Genomic DNA, 16,601 nt, shown 5'->3' on the forward strand with positions numbered 1-16,601 from the left:
TTTCAGAGAAAGGGGTCTTGCTCATCATCCAGGCTTGAGTGCAGTGGTGCAATCATAGCTCACTCCAGCCTAGAACTCCTGGGCTCAAGTGATTCTCCTGCCTTAGCCTCCCAAGTCGCTGGGACTGTAGCTATGCACCACCACACCCAGCTTACTTTTCAAAGGCTTGTAAAGCCTAAATACATTAGCGACCTGATTACAAATTTATATAAGGCACCAAACTACGTGTGTTCTCCAAATTGAAAATTGTATGTGGCTTTCATTTGATGGGGTTCTGTAGGCTAATGGGACTGACCACGTGTTCCTATGATGATCTAACCAGAGGGCTAAAGACGCCAAGCTCTGCAGAGAGCAAAAACGAACCTCGCTCTCATTTCCAGTCTTTTAAAACAGCATGGTTTCTCATGTTTCTGTGGGCTAAGGAGAGGGGAAAAAAAATCCATGTAATTGGGCTTTAAGGGATGGATGGTCTGTCGTAGCCTCATCGGTGGCTTGCCCTCTGGTGGCAGTTTCTGGTAATCTTCGGGCCTTTGTGCTACAGATTTTTTGTGCTGCTTCAAAAGTTCAGGTAACTTTTTCCCTTTCGAAAAATGGTACTTTGTTCAGACCTGCACTCTGCATTTTCCCTGCAAGAGTGGTGGGGGTTAGATAGAATTCCTTCTACACTTATTGGGCCCTTAGTTAACCTGTGGCCTGTCAAAGAATTAAGTCTTAGCGTGGCCCCATAAGTACTCAAAGTTTGAATATAAATAAGCTGAGATTCAGCAACAGTAACTAACATGCACATCGCACTTTCTTCACTTCCGTGCCCTCCAAACCCAGAAGCAAAATAAGTTTATTTGGTGATGCTGTTCCCATTTACAGTTTTAGTACCCTCTCTATCCTGGAGATACTTAACTTGGAGCTTACCACCCAGAGTGGTATGTCACATACACATCACATACTCAGATGGTCAAGAATGTTACCTGGCCAGGCACGGTGGCTTACACCTGTAATCTCAGCACTTGGGGAGGCCAAAGTCGGGGGATTGCTTGAGGCCAGGAGTTTGAGACCAGCCTGGGCAATATAGCAAGACCTGCTCTCTACAAAAAAAAAAAAAAATTATATTAGCTGAGCATCATGGTGCATGCCTGTAGTTCCAGGTACTCAGGAAGCTGAGCCAGGAGGATCACTTGAGCCCCAGACTTCAAAGCTGCAGTGAGCTATGATCACACTACAGCACTCCAGCCTGGGTGAAAGAGAGAGACCCTGTCTCTTAAATTAAAAAAAAGAAAAGAAAAAGAAAAGTGACTGGGCGCAGTGGCTCATTCCCATAATCCCACTACTTTGGGAGGCCGAGGCAGGTGGATCACTTGAGGTCAGGAGTTCGAGACCAGCCTGGCCACCATGGTGAAACCCCGTCTCCACTAAAAATACAAAAATTAGCCAGGTGTGGTGGCATGCACCTGTAATCCCTGCTACTTGGGAAGTTGAGGTGGGAGAATTGCTTGAAAACCCGGGAGACAGAGGTTGCAGTGAGCCAAGATTGCACCACTGCACTCCAGTCTGGGCAACAGAGCAAGACTCCATCTAAAAATATATATATAAAAATAAAATGTTTAAAAAGATTTTTAAAAGGTTATGTGATTACTTTTCAGATAGTTACATTTTCCAGTGAGGAATATGTGTGGTCATTCAGACAACACCTATCGAGTATATGCAGTTGCAAGGAGATGGAGACAGGCAGCTCCACCAGTCTTCAGTGTAGGAGGAAAGCTGCATGCAGGAGGGATTGCAGCCACCTTCCTGAAGGGAGACCCATGAGGGCAGGAAGAGGCCAGGGACTCCTAATAGAAGGAGGAGTTGGGAGAAAGCTTGGTATGTTTGGCAGCAGTTTGATATTCATGATGTTTCTGGCTAGGGAGTAGGACCTTTCAAGACTGAATGCTCGCTCAGGGATGTGGGAGGTCCCAGGGATTTGTGATTGTGGAGTGATTTTTGAAAATGATTCCTTTGGTGGCATTGTTGGGGGATAGACAGGTGAGAGCAAGTCCTCGGACAGAAGCTGCTGCAAGACGGAGAGCGGCAGTGAGGGCGTGAAATGAGGCAGCAGGAGTGGAGGGAAGGGCACCAAGGGGCAGGCGCAGGTCCTAGCCCGGGCATCGTGTGATAGGAGAAGGCCCAGGATAGACTTCCCGGAGAGTGGTGGGTTGAGGCCAAGGAGTGTGCAGTAGAAATTGGGCTACATGGCCATAGGGCAGAACTGGAACATTTCCGTCAGATTTAGAAATCAGGATCTCAGGCCGGGCGCAGTGGCTCAAGCCTGTAATCCCAGCACTTTGGGAGGCCGAGACGGGTGGATCACGAGGTCAGGAGATCGAGACCATCCTGGCTAACACGGTGAAACCCCGTCTCTACTAAAAAATACAAAAAACTAGCCGGGCGAGGTGGCGGGCGCCTGTAGTCCCAGCTACTCGGGAGGCTGAGGCAGGAGAATGGCGGGAACCCAGGAGGCGGAGCTTGCAGTGAGCTGAGATCCGGCCACAGCACTCCAGCCTGGGCGACAGAGCGAGACTCCGTCTCAAAAAAAAAAAAAAAAAAAAGCAGGAGCTCATTGAAGGCTGTGGTGAGAACACTTCTCTGGGAAGCTGAGGGTCAGGCCTGGATTTCAGTGGAGGAAAGGCAAGGGAGTGAGAATAAATACAGGCTCCTCTGGAGTGAAGTTTGGCTATGAGGGGAAAAGGAGAGGAACCGCGTCAGTCAGAAGACACACACATAGGCAAAGGTATAAAGGGGCAGGTCAGAGAGACTGCCCAGTGACTACGCTCATGTGAACAGACACCCACATGTAGTCAGGAAAATGGCCATTGAAATAATAGTGAGGTGTCACCTGTACCCATTCAGATAAGCAGAAATTTTAACAGCTGGTAGTGAGATATTCTGTGCAGTGCCATTTCTGTATGTATTTTTTAAAACAAAAGTCGCTTTGTTTTATTTATTGACAAATACATGTAGTGGAAATACAGCATGGCTTAGAAGAACTTACACCAGTTTGAGAAGAGCAGTTCTTTCTGGGTGGGGGAGAAGGGAGAATTGGACTAGGGAGGGATCAGAGAGGGGGGGCTTTTGGGGCTTTTTTATAGTATTTTATTTTTGAGACATGGTCTTACTCTGTCAGTCAGGCTGGAATGCAGTCACATGATCACAGCTCACCACAGCCTCGACTTTCAAGGCTCAAGCAATCCTCCCACCTCAGCCTCCCGAGGAGCTGGTACTACAGGCACACACCACCACGCCCAGCTAGTTTTTGTATTTTTTGTAGAGAAAAGGTTTTGCCATGTTTCCCAGGCTGGTCTCGAACTCCTGGGCTCGAGTGATCCTCCTGCCTCAGCTTCCCAAAGTGCTGGGATTACATAGGCAGGAGCCACCACACCCAGCTTTTAACTATATCTGATATCTGATTTGTTTTTCCCTTTAAAAAAAATCTGAAGCTGGCCGGGCACGATGGCTCACCCCTATAATCCCAGCACTTTGGGAGGCCAGGGCGGGCAGATCACCTGAGGTCGGGTGTTCAAGACCAGCCTAACCAAGATGGAGAAACCCCATGTCTACTAAAAATACAAAATTAGACAGGCATGGTGGCACATGCCTGTAATCCCAGCTACTCAGGAGGCTGAGGCAGGAGAATCGCTTGAACCCAGGAGGCAGAGGTTGCAGTGAGCCAAGATCACGCCATTGCACCCCAGCCTGGGCAACAAGAGCGAAACTCCGTCTCAAAAACAAACAAACAAACCAAAAAAAACACGCGAAGCTAAATGTGGACAGTGTAAACATATGTTGAATCTGGACGGCGGGGTTACTCTGTCCTAGGTTGTGTGCCGTATGACCTTCTGAAGGGTGAACGCCCATGCCTCCTCCCAGAGGGGAGCCTTGTGCCTAACTGTCCTTAACAGCTTTTTCCAGGCTGTGCCTCATGGGACTCGCGGAGACTCCAGGCTGCGCGACCCTGCTCCCAGCGTCACTGTTCGTCAATAGTCACCCAGGTACAGGGTTCTCTTCCTTTGAAGAAATCTGTCCTATGTCTCCCGAGAGCTGTGTGGGAGTGGCTTAGAGAGGAGTGTGGGGCCACTGCAGAGGCACTGTGGGAGGATTCCCTAAGCCTGTCCCAGGGTTAGTACCAGAAGCATGTGCTTTTTTTTTTTTTTTTTTTTTTTTACAGCATCTGCCCCTTTTTACCCATCTTGGGCCATTTCAGTCATTTCAGCAGCCAGAGCAGACTTAATACGTATGTAAACCAACGTGAGATTAGAACACTGATTTGGATGCCTGTGCACATCATTCAGAAGACACCTCCGAAGGTCCAGAGCACCTCAGGTGCTATCAGGGGTACTTAACATTCTGCCTAGGTTAAGGCAACTTGACTCCTCCTTCCTGACAGCATTCTAGATACTACATTTTCAGTCTATCAGAAAATTAGGATCAATAAGACAAGAGTGAGAGGCCTCTTAAGAGTGTGGGCTTCAGGCAAACCTGGCACGAATCCCAGCTCTGCCCCTTGCCAACTTTAATGGAATATTGAACCTCCCTAAAGTGGACAAGGCCTTCCCAGTACACATCCATGGAGAATTAGATGAGATCACGCACATTTGGCTCAGTGCCTGGTATTTCATCGCACAGCAAGCTTATGAGGCAGGAGTGTGTCTTACCACCATTTTACGGTTAAGGAAACTGAGGCAGAGAGTTTCAGAATTTGCCTTACAAAAGTAATTTTTAGTGTTGGAGGTCAGGCTCACAGTACCCTTTGGAGAGGTAGTAATTGGGAAAGGGATGTGAGGGAGGCCTCTGGGGTACTGGATTGTTTTATGTCTTTTCTTTTTTCTTTGTTTGTTTGTTTGTTTTTGAGACGGAGTTTTGTTGCCCAGGCTGGAGTACAGTGACGTGATCTCAGGTCACCGCAACCTTCGTCTCTGGGATTCAAGCGATTCTCCTGCCTCAGTCTCCCGAGTAGATGGGATTACAGGCATGTTCTACCACACCTGGCTATTTTTGTACTTTTAGTAGAGATGGGATTTCTCCATGTTGTTGAGGCTGGTCTCGAACTCCTGACCTCAGGTGATCCACCCGCCTTGGCCTGCCAAAGTGCTGGGATTACAGGCGTGAGCCACCGCGCCCGGCCTGGATTGTTTTGTTTCTCAACCTGATTGGCGGGTACGTGGCTATATTTAGTTTGTAATAACTCCCTGAACTGTATCCTTCCAGTGTGTACGTTCTATCAATGCAAAAGTTTATTTTAAAAAATATTTTATCAAAGCATGGTGACTCATGCCTGTAATCCCAACACTTTGGGAGGCCAAGGCAGAATAATCATTTGAGCCCAGGAGTTCGAGACCAGCCTGAGCAACATAGCAAGACTCCAATCTCTACAAAAAATAAATAATAAGCCATGTGTGGTGACTCACACCTGTGGTCCCAGCTACTTGGGAGGCTGAGATGGGAGGATTTCTTGAGCCTGGGAAGTTGAGGATGCATTGAGCCATGATCATGCCACTGCACTCCAGACTGGGCAAAAGAACAAGACCCTGTCTTAAAGATACGTATATCTATATATATCTTTATGTGTGTGTGTCTGTGTGTGCGTATCTATATACACACACACTTGCCTGAGATCACATAGCTGGTAGGTGATCGAGGATCGGAGCCACCTTACCTCTGACAGTACACTACCTCCTTGATATCAGTACTATAAACGTGACTACTGGGAATGTTAACATACATGCATTTTCAGAATAACCACTTGTGAGCCAGGCATCCCAGCTGAGCCTCTCTCTTGCAACCACAAAACCCAGAATGGGGCCAAAGGTATAGACCCTCTGAGCAGCTATGGGCATATTTGGATGTTTTCTGAACCCAGTGGTCCCTGGCCTGGCTAGAGGGCAGCCACAATTTACATTCTCCTATCCCCTTAGCAGGAATAGACCGGCCTGGCATGCTCTGCAGTTTCCGGATCCCTGGTGCCTGGTCCTGTGCCTGGTCCCTGAATATCCAAGCAAATAACTGCTTCAGTACAGGTGAGCCTGGCTCCCCAGGTGCCCAGAGAAGAGGCCTTAACAGACCTTAAAACCCCTGTAGCTGTCCCTCTCCCCAGACTACATGTGACATAATCTCACCAGCCTATCTCTGTCTCCGCCAGGCTTGTCTCGGCGGGTCCTGTTGACCAACGTGGTGACGGGACACCGGCAGTCCTTTGGGACCAACAGTGATGTCTTGGCCCAGCAGTTTGCTCTCATGGTTAGTTGGATTGGGACAGGCAGAATATAAAGTTTGCCCCGTGCAGAAATTTGGCCAGATTGAAATTGGACTCCTCTGTGTGCCATCTAGTCGTCTTTGACAGGGGAGAAAGAGCATCAGAAAGGCTCAGTGGGTTCCTTTGTAAGCGTGTCTGAACTGAGTGAAAGTTGGTTGATCCAGAAAGGCTTGCCTGAGTTGCTCTAAACAACCTCTCATGGAAAGGAATTGTGAGCAGTTCTTGGGTACTTGGAGTTACCCAGCAGGACAAACCATCTTTAAAATGTATAAGCTAAACACCAATTCTTCACAGCTCTCAGGTTATATGTTTTATATATTTAAAAAATCAGGGCCGGGCACGGTGGCTCACGCCTGTAATCCCAGCACTTTGGGAGGCCGAGACGGATGGATCACGAGGTCAGGAGATCGAGACCATCCTGGCTAACACAGTGAAACCCCATCTCTACTAAAAATACAAAAATTAGCCAGGTGTGGTGGCAGGCGCCTGTAGTCCCACCTACACGGCAGGCTGAGACAGGAGAATGGCGTGAACCCGGGAGGCAGAGCTTGCAGTGAGCCGATATCGCACCACTGCACTCCAGCCTGGGCGACAGAGTGAGACTCCGTCTCAAAAAAAAAAAAAAGAATTTAAGCTTGATAAATTCAAGTCAGTTTAAAAAAAAAAAAAAAATCAGGCCAGGTGCAGTGGCTCATGGCTGTAATCCCAGCACTTTGGGAGGCCGAGATGGGTAGATCACGAGGTCAGGAGTTTGAAACCAGCCTAGCCGAGATAGTGAAACCTCTTCTCTACTAAAAATACAAAAATTAGCTGGGTGTGGTGCCAGGCGCCTGTAATCCCAGCTGCTCAGGAGGCTGAGGCAGGAGAATCACCTGAACCCGGGAGGCGGAGGTTGCAGTGAGCCAAGATGGCACCACTGCACTCTAGCCTGGGCGACAGGGCAAGGCTCTGTCTCAAAAAAAAGTGGTCATAACTATATTTTAAGGACTTTTCTCTAGAAAATACCATCTTTCCTTAAAAGTGAATGAACCTGCTGACCCACCTTTGGTAGAGATGGGGTGCTATCTCTGGGACTTCAGAGAGAAAGGCCAAAGGGGGCAGTGCGTGGGGGGGCGGGGAGCAGGCAGCTCCTAGGACCTCTGTGCTGCCCATGAGGAGGACACGTGGGGTCTGGTTCTTCTAGCCACTAACAAGGAATCATCCTCCCTTCCAACTCCATTGAGACCCAAACCCTGACCAGCACGTGTCTGATCACACCATCCGACCCAGAGGCTAGAAGAGGGGTTATAGCAGGAGGACCTGCCCCGCCCAGCCTCAGAGGGAGGTCATGGTAGCCAGGACCGAGCAGGCCCTCTTTCCACAGGTTCCTCTGCTGTTTAATGGCTGCCGCTCTGGGGAAATCTTTGCCATTGATCTGCGTTGTGGAAATCAAGGCAAGGGATGGAAGGCCACCCGCCTGTTTCATGACTCAGCAGTGACCTCTGTGCGGATCCTCCAAGATGAGCAATACCTGATGGCATCAGACATGGCTGGAAAGGTAGGGGATCATGAACTTTCTCAGGCCACAGGGTCTCGTGGCCCAGAGACCTGCCAGGTGAAAGGGTTCTGCTGAAGAGGTCCTCATACCGAGACCCCAGGCAGGGGAAGTTCACTGAAGACCAAGTGATTTGTTGGCCCTGCCTGGGGACTGCTTTGTTGCCCATATGAGCCTAATCTGATGTGAACAAAAGTGAAAAGGATTCTTTGGTTGTGTACCTTTTTTTTTTTTTTTTTTTTTTTTTGCGACGAAGTCTTGCTGTGTTGCCCAGGCTGGAGTGCAATGGTGCAATCTCGGCTCACTGCAACCTCCATCTCAGGTTCAAGCGATTCTCCTGCCTCAGCCTCCTGAGTAGCTGAGATTGCAGGCACCCGGATAATTTTTGTATTTTTAGTAGAGACGGGGTTTCACCATGTTGGTCAGGCTGATCTCAAACTCCTGACCTCATGATCTGCCCACCTTGGCCTCCCAAAGTGCTGGGATTACAGACGTGAGCCACCACGCCCGACCTGGTTACATGCTTTTGATGGACTCCAAGGCTCAGGAATTCGAGATGGAGATCTTCGTGACCTGCACGGGCCACTGGAGACCACCTTGCCTTCCTGGCTTCGCACTTGGGGACCACCGTGGTACCTCCTGGCCCCTCTCTGATGGCTCCTGGTGCTTCTTTCCACAGATCAAGCTGTGGGACCTGAGGACCACTAAGTGCATAAGGCAGTACGAAGGCCACGTGAATGAGTATGCCTACCTGCCCCTGCATGTGCACGAGGAAGAAGGAATCCTGGTGGCAGGTACTTGAGGAAGGATGGGGAAATTCCACCCCATCAAATACTGTCTCTCAGGGGCGATCCCAGCAACTTCAGCAGCATAGGGAAAAGTTACCCCAAAACAGAACTGAATCAAGGGGAGTGTGGACATTTGGGTGGGGAGACTAGGAGGGAAGTAGAATTGGATATATTAGTAATCCGCAGTGTAAATAAATGTCCACCAGGTGGACAGCCTCGTCCCATGTCAGTGGGCAAACATCACTTCAGAAACAGGCAGGTGGGGGGTGCTGGGGAGCCTGGGTTTGGAGTTTGCGTGGATTTCATCAGGCCAGCGGTATCCCACCATGCAGCTATCTTACCCAAAAACGTGGCCTCCCTGTTGTCTCTACTCGCATTTCCACCAGAGGATGCTGAGAAAAGAAGTTATGGTCATTGTAAAGATTCTTGGCCGCGGCCCGGCGCGGTGGCTCACGCGCGTAATCCCAACACTGTGGGAGGCCAAGGAGGGCGGATCACCAGGCCACGAGATTGAGACCATCCTGGCCAGCATGGTGAAACCCCATTACTACTAAAATACAAAAACTAACTGGGCATGGTGGCACCTGCCTGTAATCCCAGCTACTTAGGAGTCTGAAGCAGGAGAATTGCTTGGACCAGGAAGTCGGAGGTTACAGTGAGCCAAGATTGACAGAGTGAAACTCCATCTCAAAATAAATAAATAAATAAATAAGATTCATGGCCCCTTTACTGCCATCCCTGTGGCTCCACGATCTGCAGATTAGGAGCGGCTGGCTAGCCACTAAGCCCCTGGGAAGGGAGTTACCAGTTGATTACAGATGATAGTGGCTATAGCGTAATCAGACAGTGTGCAGGCTCAGTGCTTTCACACTGAAATAGTGGCCCCTGACACTACAGAATGTGTTCTCAGTCTTCATGAACCACTTCTACTGGTATTCCTATAGAAAGGGCTTATTCCCCATGGAACATTTTTGTGGCTAGGAAGCATCACTTTGTTAGAACGTTCTTAGACTTATTTACTATTCTCATCAACACCAGGACTTCGCTTCCTTTTTAAATCGATTTTTCACCTCTTTTTATCGCAGAAGAGCTCCTGTGAGCTGGATGATAGAGAGAGCTCAGCCTTGCTGAAAGGCAGGTGCAGGTAGTCGTCAGCGGCAGTAATAAGCTGCAGCCGGGAGTCAGCTTCAGCCAAGGTAGCACTTCTGGTCTTAGAGTCACACAAGTGATCGGAATCACAAATGTGAAACCCATGACTGCCCAAGGCCTGTCCTCTTCTGCTGAAGTTCTCCAGTAGTATATATCATGTTTCTGGGCTGCTGTAACCCATGCTGTTGTGTGTCACAGTCCTCAGAACTGGAGCCCTGAAGACTGAAACTGGTCTTAGGAACTGAAGCGTTAAACCAGAAAGAGCTGTGGGGAGAGTTGTCAACCTAGTCCATCCCCAGGATGTAATGACTTTGACAGATCTTTTACTATATCATGAAAAGATCAGGCCAGACGTGGTAGCTATAATTCTAGCACTTAGGAAGCTTGAGTCTGGGAGTTTAGGACCAGCCGGGGCAACATAACAAGACCCTATCTCAAAAAAAAAAAAAAATTAGGTATGGTGGCACACACTTGTAGTCCCAGTTAACTCAGGAGGCTGAGGTAACTCAGGAGTTCAAGGCTGCAGTGAGCCCTGATTGCACCACTGCACCCCAGCCTGGGCGACAGAACAAGACTTTGTCCCTAAAAAATGGGAGAAATCAGTTGCATGTCATCTAGACCAGGTGGGCTGCGCTCACACTTGAACATTCTGTGACGTCAAAAGCAGCAGAATCCCCAGACATTAGCCAGGATACCTCCAAGCCACTCGTGGCATCACACAGCCAACCAGGGCATCTTGTCATTGTTCTAGCACAACAGGGAGACTTGCGTTATCTGTAGAAATGCTGTCTGTTAATGAGTTTGTGTTTTGGCTCGCATGAAATCACAGCCCTGAGGAATCTTGAGAAGCCATGTCCACATGTAGGTGAGTTTTCCTTTGCATTCTCTCACTAGCCTGCCATGTGTCTTTCCTCTTTCCTAGTGGGGCAGGACTGCTACACGAGAATCTGGAGCCTCCACGATGCCCACCTACTCAGAACCATACCCTCCCCGTACCCTGCCTCCAAGGCCGACATTCCTAGTGTGGCCTTCTCGTCGCGGCTGGGGGGCTCCCGGGGCGCGCCGGGGCTGCTCATGGCTGTCGGGCAGGACCTTTACTGTTACTCCTACAGCTAATTCTGCAGGGTACAGCCCAGAGCTATGTGGATTTGACTTACGGGAGGAAAGCGTAACTTTTTACTGCATCTGATGAGGGCGTTTTAAGTGACAGTGTACACAGATCCCATCCTCTGGCTGCTAGGAGAAAAGTGCTGAACGTTCCGTGTGGAGACACTCAGGAAAGTTATTTGAGTTAAATTGCTGGCTCAGAGAGCTTGGAAGTCCTTTTCATAAAAGGTACCTATTTCCTTTTCTTATTGAATTCTTAGAACTTAGTTAACCCTCCCTACCTTTTCTTAACAAAAAAAGACTTTTCTAAGGACTGAAGATTGGCAAAAACTAAAAGCTTCTTCCACCAAGAGCCCATTGGAGAAGCCCAGCGATGAGACGGTGAGATGGTTTGAGCCCTCGGTGCCTGGGTCCCAGGACGACCTGCATCTGTACTTGGGGAAGCCAGCGGGAGAGGATGGGGAGGTTACTTCTCTAAGTCCCTGCAGAAATATTGAAGGCTGGAGTTTGGAATCCTTAAACTTGGCCTTCTCAAACTCAACAGCAGATCTCCGGGATTCTCCTGTTATTATCCAAAGGCATTGGAAGGAAAGATGGATCTTCTTACATGCGAGGAGTTTTAAACAGTCCTTAACATACCTTTGTTGAAGCACCTCTAAGGTACAGCAGCTCTGGTTTCTATTACAGTGACTTGAATGTCAGATTCAAGGGCCTGGCGTCAAAGTGAATCGGTTTTGACTTTTTGCAGTCTAGGAGCGACGGTTTGTGAGATGTTTATTCAGTGTTAAAGAGCCTGTTTTTCTACCAAACAATAAACCAAGAAAAGAATCATGGTGTGACGTGCGCTTCTGTGAATGACTCAGGAGATCATGAAGCTTGGGCTGCTGGGACCAGCTTTCATAGCCTTCCTGGAGAGCTTCCCTGGGCCCCTCCAGACCCACTCTGCCCTCATCATCTCTCCATCTCCACCCTGCTCTGTGCATGCCCAAGAGACTCACCTCTGGACTAGGTCAGGGTTCCCTGGCTCGCAGCAGCCAGGTAGGTTCAGCCCGTGGGAAGCAGCAGCAGAACACGGAGGGCAAGAGAAGAGGGAGGTGGGATCGCTGGTTCCCCGGCTCCCTTCTGGCTGGGCTATGGGTGGCTGTAACTAAAACCCACCACTTCTATTGGAAAGTGCTCAGAGAGAGCTGGGTTCCAACAACTCTCCATTTGTCCCTTCAGACCTATAGCTGGTCATCACACCTCACTATTGCTGGCCCAGGATGCCTCACTAGGTAGACTCTCAGCCACTTGAATGTTCCATCCGTTTCCTGCCAGTACCCTGACTAATACAACGTATTCTATAGAGAACCAAATTTTTTTTTTTTTTTTTTTTTGAGACAGGGTCTTATTCTGTCACCCTGGCTGGAATGCGGTGGCACAGTTTTGGCTTACTGCAACCTCTACCTTATGTATTCAAGGGATCCTCCCACTTCAGCCTCTTGAGTAGCGGGGACTACAGAGACAGGGTTTCACAGTGTTACCCAGGCTGGTCTTGAACTCTTGAGCTCAAGTGATCTGCCCGTCTCGGCCTCCCAAAGTGCTGGGACTATAGGCATGAGCCATCACACCTGGCATCAACTTGTAATTTTACGACGGAAGGAACCACAGTCTGGTGGTTTAAACACCTGAGTGTTTAAAGGCTTGAAAATAATCTGGTGTACACATTTTGAAAAAGCCTTTTAATTTTCTTTTTTTTTTTTTTTTTTTTTGAGACGGAGTCTCGCTCTGTCGCCCAGGCTGGAGTGCAGTGGCCGGATCTCAGCTCACTGCAAGCTCCGCCTCCCAGATTCACGCCATTCTCCTGCCTCAGCCTCCCGAGTAGCTGGGACTACAGGCGTCCGCCACATCGCCCGGCTAGTTTTTTGTTATTTTTTAGTAGAGACAGGGTTTCACCATGTTAGCCAGGATGGTCTCGATCTCCTGACCTCGTGATCCACCCGTCTCGGCCTCCCAAAGTGCTGGGATTACAGGCTTGAGCCACCACGCCCGGCCTAATTTTCTTTTTTGAGACAAGAGTCCCACTCTCTGTCACCCAGACTGAAAGTGCAGTGGCACGATCACAGCTCACTGCAGCCTCAAACTGCTGGGCTCAAGCGATCCTGCAGTCTCAGCCTCCTGAGTAACTGGGACTACAGGCGTGTGCCACCACACCTGGCAGTTACTTTTTTGATTTTTTTGTAGAGATGGGTCTGGCCTTGTTACCTAGGCTGTCTGAAACTTCTGGGTTCAAGTGGCCCTCTTGCCTCAGCCTCCTAAAGTGCTGGGATTATAGGTGTGAGCCACTGTGCCCAGCCTGCTTTGTTTGTTTGGTTTTTGTTTTTTTGTTTTGAGATGGAGTTTCGCTCTCGTTGCCCAGGCTGGAGTGCAGTGGCGCCATCTCGGCTCACTGCACCCTCTGCCTCCCGGGTTCAAGCGATTCTCCTGCCTCAGCCTTCCTGAGCAGCTGGGATTACAGGCATGTACCACCATGCCCAGCTAATTTTTTTTTTTGTATTTTTAGTAGAGACGGGGTTTCTCCATGTTGGTCACGCTGGTCTCAAAACTCCTGACCTCAGGTGATCCACCTGCCTCAGCCTCCCAAAGTGCTGGGATTGCAGGCCTGAGCCACCGCACCTGGCTCGGTTCTTAAATATATTTAATCTGTCCGCCTGAGTTACCTAAGGCTGTGACGTCTTCCCTCTCCCACCAGCAAACCCCAGGGCAGTTTGTATTGTGCCCTCTCAGCACTGTGGGTGGCTGACAGTCTTCTGTATTCTCTTCCCCACTTTCAGGATCATGGTGGTACAGGAAGGGATGGCTGGATAGTAGATTACATCCACATCTTCGGGAAAGGACAGAGATACCTCAACAGGAGAAGTTGGGTAGGGACAGGCACGTGCTGCCTCCATTTCCAGCCTCATCATGGTTCCTAGGCCATAGCGAAGCCTGGTTGAGGGGAAGAGGCCCAGGGACTGCATCCTTCCAGCTTTTCTTCACATACACAAGCAGATGGTGCCACAGTGCTGCCTGATATTAGCTAATAAGCACCCACTGTATGTCAGCCCCCCCGCCCTGTATTTTTTGAGACATGGTCTCACTCTGTCGCCCAAGCTGGACTGCATGAATTGCAGTAGCACAGTCACGACTCACTGCAGTCTTGACCTCCTGGGCTTGGGCAATCCTCCCACCTCAGCCTTCTGAGCAGTTGGGCCCACAGGGTGTACCACCACATTCAGTTAATTTTTTGTTTTTTGTAGAGATGGAGTCTCCCTATGTTGCCCAGGCTGGTCTTGAACTCCTAGGCTCCAGTGCTCCTCTGGCCTCAGCCTCCCAAAGTGCTGGCATCACAGACATGAGCCATTTGTAAGGCGCTTCTCACCCTCACACTAACCCCACAGCACAGTTTGGGAAACAGGTTTCTTGAGTTAAAGTGGTTTGGCGAGAAGGGCTGAGCTGGGATTAAGATTCCACTCTTCCCAATTCTGAAGCCCCCGTTTCCCTCACTGCTGTGTCCTGCTCCTTTTCCGGGCCCAGATGAACAACAACGGGAAAGAGTTGGGAGAGATTTTTCTAATAGAGTAAACCCTCCTCCCAGCCCAGCTCCACCATCCTGGGCCACTCCTCCAGTCGCATGATCCTTTGTACATTTGGTCCAATTGATTTTGAGCCCATCCATTTTTTCCACATGGGTCAGAGACAAGGGTGACATTTTTCTCATTTCTCGTGGGAGAAAGCCCAGCTCTGCCAAGCCCAGAATTTCTGACCCCTCCTGTCCCAGCACAAACCGTTCACAGTCTCCCCGCAATTATTCCTGTTGCGGGGTTTTATTTCTAGGAAGCCTGTCCCTCAACCTTACCAGCCCTTGGCTTTTCAACCCAGAGGCTCGGGACATTTGAGGATTGCATGTTCGGCTGTGGGCATGGGGAATGCAGTGACTACGCCTGGTTGGCATCCCATACCACACCCAGGGGAATGGGGAAGCCAAGAGGTGGACTGAATGCAGGCTCAGGCCTCTCTCCTCGCCCCCGAGGGCATCCTCTCCAGCAGGGGACTGGGCATGACCACTGCAGTGCTGGTCTGAAACCGGTCAGTGGGTTCAGTGGGAGGTTTGACTACCGCGGGAACACCCCAGCTCTCTGCCAGAGCACATCCGTCTTTGGAGAGGCCGCCCACCTCCCTCTGTTCTGCCAGCATGTCTTCCCTTCATAGCCCTCAACCTGAATTTCTAAGACAGATGTTTAGATGAACTCTCAGTGTTACTTTACATGAAAAAAATTTGTGTCTCCAAGTGTGCTGTTTCTTCCCTGAGATTGGAGGAAGGAGCCAGCTCTATTCTTGGCTTCTCTTCCCCCTGGAAAGGTGATGAGGGGAGAAAGGGCTTCTCGGGCCTATGCCCTTGCACTCCATACCAACGAGTGCCAGGTTTGAAAGGAGGGGCTTCAGATCTCCCCTGCCAGTGGGATAAGGAGGAGCCATACTACTCAACCTCAATAAAGCACTTGCCCAGCTAAGAGCAGAGCCCCAGGTCAGAGCTGGCTATTGTTCCATCAAGAACAGAGCAAAAGCTACGCTTCGTGGTTAATGCCTGTAATCCCAGTACTTTAGGAGGCTGAAGTGAGGCCGAGACGGGAGGATTGCTTGAGCTCAGGCAGGTGGATCCCTTGAAATCAGCCTGGGCAACATGCAGAAACCCTATCTTTACAAAACACACACACACACGCATACACACACATGCACACACACTTTATATATAGATAGAGAGACTCTCACTTTTAGCCCAGCCTGGAGTACAGTGGTGTGATTTCAGCTCACTGCAACCTCCGCCTCCCAGAGTTCAAGCAATTCTCCTGCCTCAGCCTCCCCAGTAGCTGGGATTACAGGCGCCTGCCACCACGCCCACCTAATTTTTTTGTATTTTTAGTGGCGATGGGGTTTCGCTATGTTGGTCAGGCTGGTCTCAAACTCCTGACCTCACCTCAGCCTCCCAAAGTGCTGGGATTATGGGCGTGAGCCACCGTGCCCAGCCCAGGATGTCATTTTTCAAGTATTCCCTTTCAGTTTATTGGTGGCCAAGGGAAAAGCCAAAGCAGATGATGGATAATTAAGAAGGTGGGGCTTTAGAACACAAAGCTTGCCAGAACTCTAGTGTGGGTGGAACTTGATTGTATTGAGTCACCATAAGTGGACAAGGAAGGAGTGCTCAGCAGGTGAAGGGGGTATAGCTCAGGGGTAGAGCATTTGACTGCAGATCAAGAGGTCCCCGGTTCAAATCCGGGTGCCCCCTTCCCGGATGTTTTCTCACTTCCATTTAAAAGTAAATACTGTCAGCCACAGTGTTACCAGAAGATAAAGGAACTTTCAGCTTGCTGTTGTGTTGAAATTGTTCCTCCCACATTCCAGCTGACCACTAGAACAAAAAGCCCCTTTAGGACCTCCTTTGTATTCCATTAAGACCAAGTCCCTGGGGAGATTCTAAATCTGTGAGTAAGTCTGAGAGCTGTGAACACAATTTGGCCATCGGGTGTGTGTCGAAGTATATATATAAATGTTCCTTCAACATATATTTTTGAAAACTTAGTACATGCAAAGTTCCCTTGAATTAAAACATGAAAGAAGGGCCAGGCACGGTGGCTCACGCCTATAATCCCAGCACTTTGGGAGGCCGAATTGGGTGGATCACTTGAATTCAAGAATTCAAGACCAGCTGAGCCACATGGTG

The 16,601-nt window shown here is 49.5% G+C and overlaps 1 protein-coding gene and 1 non-coding gene across 8 annotated transcripts in view; both read left to right on the forward strand.

The window, feature by feature from the left end:
• DCAF4 (DDB1 and CUL4 associated factor 4) overlaps nucleotides 1-11,686 on the forward strand; it is a 34,519-nt gene extending 22,833 nt beyond the window's left edge. For 4 of the 7 annotated variants that reach the window (XM_015144016.3, XM_015144018.2, XM_015144017.3 and 1 more), the window contains 6 exons: nucleotides 3,943-4,022; nucleotides 5,946-6,047; nucleotides 6,170-6,267; nucleotides 7,647-7,820; nucleotides 8,497-8,611; nucleotides 10,677-11,686. In XM_015144016.3, the coding sequence (XP_014999502.2) occupies nucleotides 3,943-4,022; nucleotides 5,946-6,047; nucleotides 6,170-6,267; nucleotides 7,647-7,820; nucleotides 8,497-8,611; nucleotides 10,677-10,870 (763 nt within the window). In that variant the 3' untranslated portion in view covers nucleotides 10,871-11,686. 7 annotated transcript variants of the gene reach the window in all.
• Nucleotides 11,687-16,094: 4,408 nt separating this feature from the next.
• Nucleotides 16,095-16,166, forward strand: TRNAC-GCA (transfer RNA cysteine (anticodon GCA)). The gene has a single exon. It is a non-coding gene; the product is annotated as a tRNA-Cys (tRNA).
• The last annotated feature ends 435 nt before the right edge of the window (nucleotides 16,167-16,601 follow it).

This window comes from Macaca mulatta, chromosome 7 (assembly GCF_049350105.2).
Source record: "Macaca mulatta isolate MMU2019108-1 chromosome 7, T2T-MMU8v2.0, whole genome shotgun sequence".
Classification (NCBI taxonomy): Eukaryota; Metazoa; Chordata; class Mammalia; order Primates; family Cercopithecidae; genus Macaca; species Macaca mulatta.